A 14,595-nucleotide genomic window follows, 5' to 3' on the forward strand; every position below is an offset into this window, starting at 1 on the left:
CGTATTGGGGGTATATTCATTGGTAGGGTATATTCATTGACTAGTTTGCCGCCCTTTTTTCATTTCAACTGCCCTAAAAAGTTTCAACAAGAACCATCAAAGTTCTTAGAGTTTTTTTCTCTCAATAATCACACATAAAAAAAAGCTTTAAAATCGCTACCAAAATACTAAACCTTATCAATTTCGTAGATTTCCAAAAATTTAATTGGGCTTTATGCGGTCGTTAAGTGATTAGACTACAATGTGAAGTATTTAAAATGCGATAAAATATTTTTAGCTACCAGTGTAAAAATATACTAACTTACATTTTATGAGGGGCAATATTTAGAGGTTGTACGATGTAGATGTACATGTACAGCATATTACAGTTAAGGAAAGGAGCTGGCTTTGCGAGCTATCCTGGTTTAACTGAAGCTGTGAGCTTCAAAATGCTTTAGGAAGCTCTTCAGTGAAGTTGGAAGGTGTCGAGCTATTACAATACGCATAGTTTGAGTTTCTTTTAAAGGTGTCGAACTTCTTCCAGAAACGGAATTGTATATTGTTGGTTAAGATTCTGAATTGTTTTGAAAACTTCTTGATTAATTTCAGTAAGGTTAGACCTGTATAGAGAAACTTTACAGTGTTTTGTCATATACGTTACTAGCAGAAGTTAGGACCTCTAACTGCCATCACTTTACACAAACATTTCTGAATTACTTTTTACAGTGAATGGCGTAGGGTAAAGGCACCAGTCACAGACATGCTTAAGATATCACTCTCGGGTTAACTCGTGGTTTTCTGATCTTTTTAATGTATTTAGAATTTTTGAACTATTTTTCTCTTATGCAGCAACATGTCATCTAACGTTTGGCTGCTTCCGGATCCTCTGAATTAATTAATTCAATTTTTATTTGCTAAATTTCTAAAAAAAGGTCCGACCCCCAGTAACAGACACCAAAAAATCTGATGATATCCAGTAACACATAGGATGAGAAATGGACAAAATTCCCTTTTTCTCTTCAAAATGTACCGAAGTTCTTTATTTTTAGAATTAAAGCCTTATTTAATTTAAATGAACATGAAACACCAGCTGACCTCGTGGTGTCTGTTCATAACCGTTCACCACTGCTTTGTAAATACGAACTGTCTCATAAAATTAACTTTGATAACCCTAGATGTCATGGGTCACAGCAACATAAGTTTTACTCGCCAAAATTTCTTATTGTTTAAATCCAAACTTAAGACTGTCTGTAACTGGACCCTTGTCTGCTACTGGTGCCGTTACCCTAATTCTAAACATTTGTATGTGACAGATATATTACATTTAGCTGTATGTTTACTTTCATTTTAAATTCATGCCTTCCTTGAAATTCTTCTAACCCCCCCCCCTCCCCGAGTTGGCCCTAGAACATGTTCTTGCCATGTATTTTCTTAATCAATTCAAAGTTCACACTAACTACTTTTTGTAAATAGTTTTTACAAAATATCTCACAAATGAACATTTAAAGATTAATTCAAACTTGAACGCATTTCTAAAATTTTGAAAAAATATACAGCTTTAAACAAAGAAAAAAATGTATAAAGCATTCACAAAAGAGGGAAAAGCGACCATTAAAAATCTGCCCCTTTAAAGTTAAGTACCAAAAAGAAAATCAGACTTTGCCTGAAACGCAAATGAAATTATCGTTAACATAAACATTTAAAGGAGATCATAAAATGATTTAATAAAAAGAATGCTTTACAACTTTAAACAAGGAAAAAGAAAAGCGAAGCTTTGTTCCAGGACTCTAAAGCATTTAAGAGCTCTGAAAGATTATAAATAGTTGTCAAAAGTCTTTGTACTTCATTACAAAAATAATCGTTCTTGTGAAATATTGGTATTAGATGGTTGTTGATCCTAATTAGATTTAACGCTGCGAGCGGTTTATTTTTTTTTTATCTTTTAGTCGACCTTTTCACTTAAGGAAAAATATTTTTATTTCTGTTCCAATCACTTAGTGAAAGGATCAGATTTATGACAAAAGTTTTATAAGAAGTTTTAGTGAAAATTCATCATTTTAGAAATAAGATTCCGCATATATTCTTCTCTTTAGAAAGTTTTGATGTTGAGTGTTAGCTTGCGTGACAAAGAATACTTTTAGAAAACGAAAAAAGTGTTCCTCATAGTTTCCATGTCATCTATTTCTATCCTGGTTCGTTTTTCATTATTTGACATATCGTACAAGTAGCAATGAGGACTGCATTTTTCAATTATTTTCAGAAATTGTATGCAATTTTCTGCAATTGATTGTAAAAAATTATAATATACTAGTTTACATGCAGTACAAAAAATTTCGAAATTTGTTTTTCATTATTTGACGTATCGTACGAGCAACAATAAAGCCAGAGTTTTCCAATTATTTTTAGAATTTATGTGAAATGTTCTGCAGTTGATTGCGAAAAATTATAATAAGTACAAACAATTTAAAGTTTTCCTCCGTTCTGTAAGCGAAAACTATTGCATTCTATTTAAACGAAACGAACTTGATTCACCTGCACCACCGCAACGAAAGAGACCCAAATCAAAATTTAGAAAAACATACTAATTATTATTGATAAAATAAATGTATTTCTCTTTCTTGCCACAAAATTCGCAAAGTTAGTTCACATAACGGGTGCATGTGGAATTGCATGAACGACATAATAAATATCGATAAAATATAAAAATTTAGTAATTTAGAAGAAAATTTTCGAACTTTTAGCATCCACTAGTAATTTAGACCACCAGAAACCAAGCAGTAAGTACAGTATCATAAGTGTTTTTCACGTGTTGTAAGTATTGAATTTGCGAAAAAATCTCTCAGAAATCGGCCTTAATTTCCATTTTGCTCGTCCCCGAATGAAAATTGAGTTTTTTTTTCATCCCGACCAAACGTGGATACATGCCTAAAAACGTATAGACAACCGAAATATTCATTTTGACGATCCCCGAGTTAATTACAACGAATTTTTTCGTGACGTCCGTATGTAAGTATGTATGTATGTGTGGATATGCATATGTGCGTATGTATCTCGCATAACTCAAGAACGGGGTATGTCCTAGAAAGTTGAAATTTGGTGCGTAGACTCCCAGTGGGGTCTAGTTGTGCACCTCTCTTTTTGGTTGCATTCGGATGATCCAAAAGGGGTCTTTTACACGTTTTTGCGGGGAAATCATTATTAATTTCGATGCAAACTCAAGTGGTGCTATAATTTGGTAAACACTTCTTGATATATCGCCAAGCCTTTGGTCGCCAAGTTTTGTTGCCAACTTGGCAGCAAATTTGGCGTACTTTTCAATTTTAATCTGGTTTCAATTTGGCCAATATTGGTGTTATTTAGAGAGTTAACCGTTGAATATTTTAAAAATTAATTTGTATAAAACTTTTTTTTTTTTTAAATTTCGATTAGCAACAAACTTGGAGTGAAAATATTTAAAGTGTTTCTTGGCTTACTCCAAGTCTAAAGCACTATTATCATTAAAGTAGCGTAAAAGGAAGTCATGTGATGCTCACATCAGCTCGTTATTTCGATTCGCAACAAACTTGGAGTGAAAATATTTAAAGTGTTTCTTGGCTTACTCCAAGTCTAAAGCACTATTATCATTAAAGTAGCGTAAAAGGAAGTCATGTGATGCTCACATCAGCTCGTTTTGAGTTGTATCGCTTCTGTTTGCTGGGGTATGATTAATGTAAACGAAAACAGTTCATCATGCACTGCTTTTGAAGTAGACCCACTTCTCATAAGAGGAATGCACCTTGAATTGATTGGACAGACAGGTTTTCCTTTTCGTTTTTGAGTTTATTCTCAAACTCTTCTTCGTTAGAGGATTTAGTTTGCAGGCCAATGAAAACTCATATTTTAAGTTCCCCTCGTAAATATTTTTGAATTTATTTCTGGGATGCAAGGCCACTTTTACAAACGAAAATATCAATAGATTCGTTACTTTCAGACAAAAATTTACAAGAATCTCATATGTTCATCCAAATGACATTTTTTCATGTTGCATTGTGTTATAAGTGCAGAATTTAATGAAAAATTGAATAAATTCTATCAATCGGGGTTAGATCTCATAGAAAAATCAAGAATTTTTTATGGTGGAAACCAAAGAAGTAGAAGAGACGGAGAGAAAAATCAGACGAAAGAGACACTGATAGACAGAGAGGAAATTATAACAATTATAATTAATTCCAGACAATTTTCTAAAGAATCAATCAGCATAAGAGGGGCAAAAACCGAACAATTATGACGACATACAAAGCATTCTATATTGAAACTACATGAACAACAGACTCAGATAAGGGAGAAAAATTGGGGTATTATGAAAAATAATTTCCATTTCTTCCTTCTTCTCTCTTTTTTTTTTTGGTAAAAATATGTGTCAAATTTAGTCTCGAAATCTTGAGAGTGAAATATAAAACATGCAAATTTGTTTTGGAAAAAATTTGGGGAATTTTCTAAGGTAAGCTTCAAAGTTTCATTCTTTTCACCCTCTTCCATCTCCGATAATATCATCATAGTAACTTCATATGAATCCTTACAATTTTTGAAACGGAATCAGCGACTGCTGTAACAGCCGAAGAGCTTTAAGTCATTATTAGTGAATATCGTTTCGTCTACACACATAAAGTGTTATATTTTTTCTTTTCTTCTTGATATTTCAACGAAATAGTTCATTCACAGTGATTTTATTAGAATCAAACTCATTCCTCACCTTGGATCCAGTAGTAATCCAGCAACTTTTTAGCAATATCTTCTCCCGCTCGTGCTTTTGCGGCTGGTGATAGCCCTTTTAGTTTTAGGTCCATGAATAATAAAATTAAATTCCGATTATACTGTGGATGACCTAAAACAGAAAAAAAAAATCACAAAATGAAGGTAATCAAATACGGCTATCTAAATTACATGACAGAAAATAAGTCGGTTTTTACAGGTTACTGTTAAAATTAAAAATTATGATTTCATCCCTGAGAAAATGCTTCGGTGTGTGTGGGGGGGGGGAGAGGATTTTTGTTGAGTGGTACCCTCAAATGTTCGAATAAAATTTTCGACGAACCATCTGTCGGTCGAACGACTGCGGGGCGACGGAAATTATCCCTCCCCCCCCCCTCCTCAATGGGCCCATGCTCATTTCAGAGTGAAAAAAAAACCCTTTTCGAATTTTCAAAATTAATTTGAATTCTGAAATTTGAATTCAAATTATGTTTTTCACAATCACGAGTTGCGACAGTACCCTACTCATTGGTTACTACCCCATTTGCTTGATTCTAGAAACGGTTCTTTTCCCTGCTCTTGGGCGGTTACGTGTGTATAGTTGTGTAAGTGTAAGCTTGTGTGTGTGCGTAGACCTGTGTGTATGCACGCTGGCGTGTGTGTATGTGTGTAAAGACGCATGTGTGTGTATGAGCGAGCGTGTGTGTAGGACATGAACGCCACCGACCAGGAGCAGCGGCTACCGGGAGGAGCCGCGCCTGCAGAGGAAGGTGGGGTTGAAAAAGGAACCGGGCATCAAGGATGATCAAATAAAAACAATTAGCTATCGTGATTGCTCAAAAAAAACCAAAAAAAAAAAAAAATATATATATATTATATAAAAGTTGACCATGACATTGTTCATGGTCAACTTTAAGTACCTCGAGGAAAATAATGACATTTATGTATGTATATGTGTGTGGGTGGGGGGGGGTAGTATTAGTTGAGTGGTATTCACCAAATGTTCAGATAAAGTTTTCGACTAACAATTTGTGGATCAGAAATTTTTCCGGTAACGGCAACTATTCCCTATCCTCTCCCTAAACAAATCCCAATGTTTTATTCTTAAAGTTTTTAAAGGCATAATTTTCATTCGTAGTACTCATGGCACATATGCAATTCATATTTCACATTATGTTTATAGTATTACCTTCAAAAGCATTTTCGAAAAATGTGGCCAGCGTTAACGCAGAATTTCAAACATACATCTAATACCGTATCCAGAGACTGCGGTTCGAGCTCATTAGAGGCCAAATAAATCCGGACGGACCATGATTAAGCTGAACGCGAATTGCTTAGTGAAAACGCTAAGCACACTTTGAAACTGGAAACTCAAAGCATTTTTCACAGCAGTGAGAAGTCTGCATTCATGCAACTTGTACACTGTAAAAAAAAATCCGAAATTTCCGGAGTTCAATGGTTTTTATCCAATTCCTGGAAAAATGAAGTATCATTGTGAAAAAGTTTCCTAAATTGCTACAAGTTGCACGAATGCAGACTTCTTACTATTTTAAAAAATATGTTTATCTCCCAGTTTAAAGATAAACTCAGCGTATTTATAAGTGTATCGAATTTAGTGTTAACTCCTGGTCGTCCATGCGGATTAGAGCTCCTTGAAAAAGACAGGCTGACTTATCCGACATTTTGGTTCCAAGGCAGAATTGGATCCAACCTCGTTTCTAGTATTTATAAATACGTTATAATATTCGCTGGTTGCTAAGTCGTAAATTAATTGATGATAAGTTGAGTAAAATGTGCCTTAAGGTAAATTTAGAAAGATAATTTCGTTCGCAAATTCAGCAAAAATGTATCGAGAAATGTTTACGGTAATAAACCTCATTTTCACACCTTATTTGTTTTTAATTTGTATTAATTAAATTGTCTTCATCTACAGAATAAAATAACCAAACGTCAATCGGGCAACACACTTAAAGCTTTGACACCAGTTTTCTGCAATGAGGCTTTTGTACAAATGTTTATTTTTTTCCCCCGACAATTTTGGAACCAAAATGTCGGATAAGTCAGCTCCCCTTATATAGGAGCCTTAATGCGGATTAAGCTCCCAAAGGGAGTGAATAAGTATGAACTACGTTGCTTTGCACGAATCGCAGGCTAGTTAAAATCTCGTTACTCACTTGCAATTCTGGCTTCGCTATAGCCATTATAGAGATACTGCTTATGGAACTTTCTTACTAAGAGAAGAAGATGCCAAGCTATCATATTATGCCTACCTAAGTTCACTCTAAAGTTCCAGAGACACGACTGACTTCAAACAGGAAGATTTCTGAATGTTTCAGGAAGCTTCCGGAATAATTTCAGAAAGATTACTGAATATTAGCGAAAACTGTCCTGGTTTTCGCAAGGTATGTTACTGGCAGAAATTGGGGACGTCAGCTTCCCAATTTTTCCCAGGAATGTTTCTGAATCGTTTTTACAGTGTTGAAATTAAGGAAACGTTTTCGCAACAATACATCATTTTTACAAGAGACTGGTGGAAACTCGTGAACTCCAAAACTTTGTCCGAAAATAATTTATGACGCTTCGGAGTTAGTAGTGAGAAGTAGAGAAATCATTATATTACCTACAAAAATTAAAGAACATCAGTGTGAATTAATGTCATAAAAAATAGTTGAGTAATTAAATTTTAAACTCATGTTTCCCAAAGCATTACAATACATAAATAATAGTAATAAAAGTCAAACGTATTACTTGCTCAACTAAATAATCAATATATATATTTATTTTAGAAAAAGAAAATCTGGTTATTGAGCGTCTTAATGCTTATTTTTTCTTCATTTAGTGAATTTGAGACTAAATTCCCTGTGATTGCATTAAATGTACACTAATTCTTTACGACTATGGTACTGAAAAATTCAATAATAAAAATTATACATTTTTACGCAAATATTTGCGTAAAAACTTTTCATTTGAAATTTCTGTATTCCCAGAACTATAAAATTTGGCTTTTAGCTGAGATAGAATATAAAGAACCATTATGTATCATAGAATGAAGTATCATTTTTCAAAAAATAGGTTTTCTTGTGTTGAAAAAATAATGATTTGTACGTGTTGCGAACGTGACCGTACGGTCACACCCGAAATATACATAAATCACTATATTTCAAGCTCAAATATTTTTTTAAACTTTATAATTCATATTCTGATGCATAATATTTTCTTATATGTTTATATATCACAACTAAAAGTCAAAATTTAAAATTCTGAGAGTACGAAAATTTGAAATGAGACATTTTTTCGCAAATATATACTCAAAAATGTATCATTTTTACTTGCGACTTGAGCTTTATTTTCTTGTGCTAATATATGCGTATAAATATCTCATTTGTACAAATGTGTTGAGAAAGAAAAAAAAAAACGTACTACTTAATTAAATGCCGTGAACAACATAGATATCAACTGCCCTAGTGAAAAATAAAACTATATTTCCATAACTTGTGCAACGAACTAGCTCCTGCTTCAAATTAAATAGAATATGATAATTTCTAAATATCATTTTATATTGCATAAGTCGTTAATCTATAAACAATCTTATACGGAAAAATTCTTCGTTAATCCGACAAATCAATGTTTATTATGTTCCCTTACTGAATTAGAGCATAAATTCCTTACAGTTAATACTGTTTATATGTATACCTACAGTAATTGTAAAGAACAAATCGAGAACGCATTCATTTTGATTAAGCAAAGCAATATAGCATAGAGGGCAACTAATATAATCAAAGACCAAGATCTGTTCCTGTCGTAGAGACGGAGGGAACAACTATGGATGGCTACACCAGACAATTTCTGGAGATAAATTAATCGCAAGGGTTTTGCGAAGCTTTCACAATGTCCCCCAAATAGTCTTGTTCTCACGAGATTTCCAATTTCTTGTTATCTCCATCAGATCCTAATGAGAGGGATATGTTTACATCTATGGTGGGCAAAAAGGAAATTCTTTTCTTAAGACGTTCGATTATCTAGGGATAATATCTTCCGATGACGGTTACCATTGTTCATAGATGTATAGGTAAAGGTCCGATTATATTGGACGAGATGGAATAAGTGGGATTTTATCTATATAATAATCAGTTTCAATTATCCTGGTATGAGTTCTAATATTTTTGCTATTCGTACAAGTCTTCGTTTATTTGGAATAATTCTGCACTGATGCTATTAAGTCGATTGTTTGCTTCACTTAATGAAGTGTTTGTAAGAACTAATCTTGATGAAAGAATGCAGTAAACTTGTCAGCTACACTTGTTCCCAAATTTTTGAGTATACGAGGTTTATAAATTTAAATATATCTGTACATCTATATATTGATTCGTCCACATATACACTGTAAAGAATTCTGAAACGTTACTGGGTATTTCCGTGTTACGTTTTGGGATTTTAATAGTTTTTATATACTTCCTGGAAAAATAAAGTTTCATCGTCAAAAAGTTTCCTGAATTGCTACACGTTGCACGAATGCAGACTTTGCACTGAGGTGAAAAATATTTTTAGCTCCCAGTTTAAAGATTAACTGAGAGTATTCATAAAGTGTATCGACTTCAGTTCACTTACGGCTCGCCCATGCTAGTTAAGCACCCAAAGGTAGGAAATAAGTTTGGACTACGTAGCTTTGCAAGAATTGCAGGCGAGTAAGCTTCTCGTTACTTACTTGCAATTCTGGCGTAGCTTTGGCTATGTTTGCAATAATACTATTAAAACGTCCTTGATAAATCAGGAAAATGCCAAGCTAATTAATTATACCTTCATATGTTTACTCTATATTTCCAGAGACACGGCAGGCTTTTAACGGGATAGTTTCTGATTGTTTCAGGAAGCTTCTACGATAATATCAGGAAGATGACTGAATTTTAACGGAAAACGTTCCTGGATTTTGCAAGATATGTTACTGGCAGAAATTGGGCACACCAGCTGCCCATTGTTTTCCAGGAACGTTTCTGAATCGTTTTTACAATGTATTGCTCTATCCATTTGCACAAAAGGAATATTTTTACACTCATAAATGCATTTTTATCCAAGAATTTTAAACTTTGTCTCTTAATTTTTATACATTCGATTTTTAGGAATGATTATGCATTGTACAACAGTATGTAGTATTAACTTTCTAAAATATTTTTTTTCTTTTAAAAAATAATTATTTGTACACTTTGCGGGTGTACGGTCACACCTGTAACATGTACAAATAAATAATTTGAGTATGTATTTTTTTTTAAGTTGACACTTCAAATTATAATACATAACATGTCACATGCATAATGGTTAGTTTTATTTGAATATCTGAAAACTAAAAGACAGTTTAAAAATACGGGAATAAAAGGGAACTATATGAGTACAATATCGCACCTGGCTAATAGATTGAGAAATATGAATTTATTTGAAGTTAGTTTTAAATCTCATTCCTTAGGCAACAATGTTTTCCGTCAATGCCCATCAAGCTAGAAACATTTAATCTAGATTTAATTTTTTCAGGAGTTAAAGGGAAATTAGATACACTATTTAAATACTCTTCTAACTAAAAAGAAAGAAGAAAAATCGCATGAAATCATACTCCCGCAGATTTCTAGAGAGAAATGCTTTAAGGCCCGAGGGCTGTTCAAAAGAAATTAACAAAAGAATAAAAGTAAAACTGATAACATATCTGGAGGCAGAAACAAGCACTAGAGTATTAGAAAATGGCAAAATGATAAATCACACCATCGCTGAAGCGGAAATATCTTTTTGCTTTTACTTCAGTACGGTTAAGTATGTACTTAAATTACCTGAATAAGGTGTAATTTTATGCTTTTCAAGATGTTTTACTTAATTTTCTATTAAAAAATGACTGAAGTATTCAATTTAATGCTTTTTTTGTTTGTTTTTGTTTTACACGTTTTTACATAAAAGAAAATAAATGATTTTGACTAACATGGTTTTGACGGAACTTATGTTCAGTGCACATTAGGGGATATTTTAATGATTGCCTTACAGGAATAATGAACAGATAACAAAACAAAACCAAAAAAAAAAAAAAAAAATCGGAAGGAAAAAAAAAAGGCATTTCATTTTCTTATTAACTACCATTATAGTTTTGAAAACAGGATGAAGATAATTGTCATTTTAAGTCATTAGGACGTTTTCAAAACAACTAAATGTAATTCAATAGTCTAAAACATTTTAAATGCATTTATAATCAGGTCTTTTAGAATTAGGAATGGAATTAAGTAATGTTTTTAATATTTTAATGTTATCGCACCTCGGAAAAGAAAGTGGCACACAACTCAAAAACACAGCATTGGAGAAAATCAAGGCTTTGCACAATAGTAGTTTTTAGTGATTTAGCTTTCAATAATCCAACACGAGTAAAAAAAAAAAAAAAAAAAAAAAAAAAAAAACGGATTTATTGTAAAGTAAGAAAAACGTTAAAAAAAGAACAAATTTGCCAATTACAGCAGACAAGTGTTTCGGCGTTACAGGGAACGCCTTTTTCAATGTAAAAAGTAATGAGCTTATGGATGAAAAGATCCGACAAAAGCCAAAAGCAGATAAGCATGCAGCTTAAAAGATAAAAATAGCGGATTAGCCAAACACCAATGAAAAAATTACAATTCGATTAGGAACCAATAGGAAAGCAAGCAAAGGCCAAGAGCTTTCTCTTAGGTACGGAGCCCAGAAAGAAAGAATTCAATTGGACACAGATTAAGCCGAAGCTTAAAGAAAAAGAAAATGTCGGTAACCGTGAACCGCAAGAAAGGAAAAGCTGAATGGAAGGGGAAAAAAAACTCACCGAAAAACCCACGAAATAAAATAAACAGAAACAAAAATATTCGAAAAAAAGGAAAAAGAAAGATAAATAGAAGAAAATGGGGGGGGGGGATGTCAAATGGTTTTTACAACCGTCTTAATTGACAACGCATACTAAAGTTCGAAATGTTTTCTTCTAAATTTTGAAATTTTAAATAGGTGACACTATTGGTTATATCGTTTTTACGCAACTACCCACCAGGTATGTAAGATAAATTTGCACGAAGTTTATAGCAAGAAAAAACATAAAAATTCAGATTAAAAGTCGATAGTTAGTACATTTTTCCAAAATTTTGAGTTGTGTCACTTTTTCGATATGCTACCACTAGGCTCTTACGCTGTTGTTTTGCCAACCATAGTTTTTTTAAATTTAACTTTAAGGTAGAAAAATCATTATTGTTAAAAAGGACATTATTTTTATTGGCCAGTATATTTTTTTATTTAAAAATGAATAACTGCATTACACCTTTTAGTGAAAGTTTACAAAACTGTTAATGCAAAGTCGTACATAATCCTTGGAATGTTCTGAAAATATGCTGCAAAGCAGCTCAGTGACGTCTTAGCAAAATTATCTATTTTAGTACCTTACTAAACCAGATAATCTGCAAAAGTGTTAATACCTTCTGAAGTTCAAGTTTAGTGCGATGTAATCTCATAAGATACGCACATTACGAAAATGGCATCAAATAGTTCTTTCTATCCAAAATAATTATTCGATTGTCTTGATTTCAGTCTCATTCGAAAGCCCACGAAAAATACCCTTCAAGTAGATTTACTTCCTTCGGATTTCAAAACTACCAATGCTGTAAAATCACCAGGAGAAAAGTTATAAGCATATTTAAGTAAAGGAATATAAATATTAAATCGGAAATTTATCGTCTACCATAAACTCAGTTTTATTTAGCGTGAATAAAATCACTGATAAGAAAGATCTGTTGCAACTTTTCTCTTGACTGTGAACGAATAAAATTCTTGGTTTTGTTTTGAATAATTTTCTGTAATCGGAAGACTTAAAATTTTTCCTTTATGGTTATTTTTTCGGGATCTGTCGGGAAATTCTACTGATTTTTCTTGTTCAAGCCTGGTTGTTGAATACGTGCCACTGGACATTACTTTTATTTCCGAGGCAGACCGTGCAAAGCTGGGCGACGCATCTAGCTTTATAACATAGTTAGACCCATGCTGTTCGTAAAGTTTGGGCTGAGAAACAAAGGTCGAACATATTTGATATCTTTTTAGGGTGTCTTATGCAACTATTGAGACATATGTTGAACAGTAAACTCTCGATTATACGCAAGCGGCTTCTCAATGGTGTGGATTATTCGCTTCCTTTCACACTTGAAAAAAATGAAAAAAAGTCTGATGATTAACTGAATGCAGATAAATGCAAACATTTTAACTCAACAAACTCAAAATATGTTTTCAGACATTCCCATTTCTTTTTTCCTCCCTCCCTTACACTGACATCAAACCTTCCATAGTCCCTGACGCCTGAGTAGTTGAAATCTGATTTTTAAATCTACTCTACTTACTACTTTGGATCTACAATACTTACTGATTTTTAATCTACACCACTTACTGAGTTTAGATCTAACACTACTTACTGATTTTTACATCTACACTACTTATTGACTTTTACATCCACACTACTTACTGATTTTAAATCAACGCCACTTACTAATTTTTAGATCAACACTACTTACACGCATAAACGAATGACTGATCAGTCTTGTTGGAAAAAAATTCCCCTCACTTTTTCCAGGCATTTTGGTACAACCTAATTTGATATGTTTCAGTTAATCTGATGGCACCATTTGCTCGCGTATGTACTGCTTGCCATTGACAATAATGAACGATCATTTTTAGATTTAACACATATTTTTGCGTACATTGTATCATTTTAGGTATAGTTAAAATGTATGCAAGTGTTACTTATTTTGTTGAGCTAGTGCATTCACTAGTATCGGTTTTATCTATTTTGCGGATTATCTACGAATTCGCTTATTACCGTATTCTCCGATTAGAGTGAGTGGATAATCAGGGGTTTACTGTAATATAATTGTCTCATGAATAATAAAAACTAATTGGATGTAATTGTAACAAAGTAATGAGAGCGATTACTGTTGTGATGTCTAAACTCAGTCATTCAGTTTGCGTTGCAAACATTTAATTTCATAAATAATTTTTCGATATTTGTTCTTTGCTTGTATAAACGGTGCGTTTATGTACTTTTTTTTTTACAAGAAATTATGTATTGTAAATCGTATAATTCAAGAACAACTTCGTACTGAGAGTTTTTCTATCTCTTTACATTTTCAGGATTTTCTGCATTTTATATAGTACTGTGATGTATTGCATCGTTTCTACTGACTTTAAAAACATACTTCTTTTTCTTTGTATATTCAATCATGTACAAATAAATTAAACTCAGGAAGTCAAAGGCTTGAAAAATAATCGAATTTCCTCTTAAATAATTATTTACTAAAACGTAGCTCCACCAACCGCTTAATAATGGGAAACACTAAAATTAATGCCTTTAGCACCCGAAGTAAAAGCCCTTTTATTAACTTCTTCGAAAAAGAACTTATAGATGAAGCCATCGTCTAATGGAGACAACCCAGTTTTATCGCACCATCAGGCCCATTACCCTACCTAATGCACAAGTTAAAAGGCATCCCTTCATACGTGGGTACTAGAGCCCCTTTAAAATACGGGTCTACTAACACCGACATTTTGGTTTAAAGAAAGCTTAAGATCCAGCCTTGTTTCAAGTATTTTTAAGGAAATTGTTTTAGTCGCTGGTTGATACGTTGCAAAAATATCAGATGAAGAGTTGAGTCAACGTACCTTTGAGAAAATCTAGAAACTACCTAATGCCTTCAGGTAGACCTACCCTGACATTTTAGCTCAAGAGGAGCTTTGGTTCCAGCCTTGTACACTGTAAAAAAAATCCGTAAAATTTACAGAAAAAAACTGTCAGCCAGGACGCCAGTTTTCTTCCGTTTATTTTACAGAAATCTTCCGTATTTTTATTATTTATTCAAGCTGATT

General features: G+C 33.0%; 1 protein-coding gene across 2 annotated transcripts in view; it reads right to left on the minus strand.

Moving 5' to 3' along the window:
• Window positions 1-14,595, minus strand: part of LOC129231760 (dermonecrotic toxin StSicTox-betaIB1i-like) — a 177,288-nt gene that overhangs the window by 29,927 nt on the left and 132,766 nt on the right. For both annotated transcript variants that reach the window (XM_054866129.1, XM_054866128.1), the window contains one exon: window positions 4,712-4,843. In XM_054866129.1, coding sequence (XP_054722104.1) covers window positions 4,712-4,843 — 132 coding nt within the window. The remainder of the gene's footprint in view (window positions 1-4,711; window positions 4,844-14,595) is intronic.

The sequence above is a fragment of the Uloborus diversus genome, chromosome 10 (genome assembly GCF_026930045.1).
Source record: "Uloborus diversus isolate 005 chromosome 10, Udiv.v.3.1, whole genome shotgun sequence".
Taxonomy (NCBI): Eukaryota; Metazoa; Arthropoda; class Arachnida; order Araneae; family Uloboridae; genus Uloborus; species Uloborus diversus.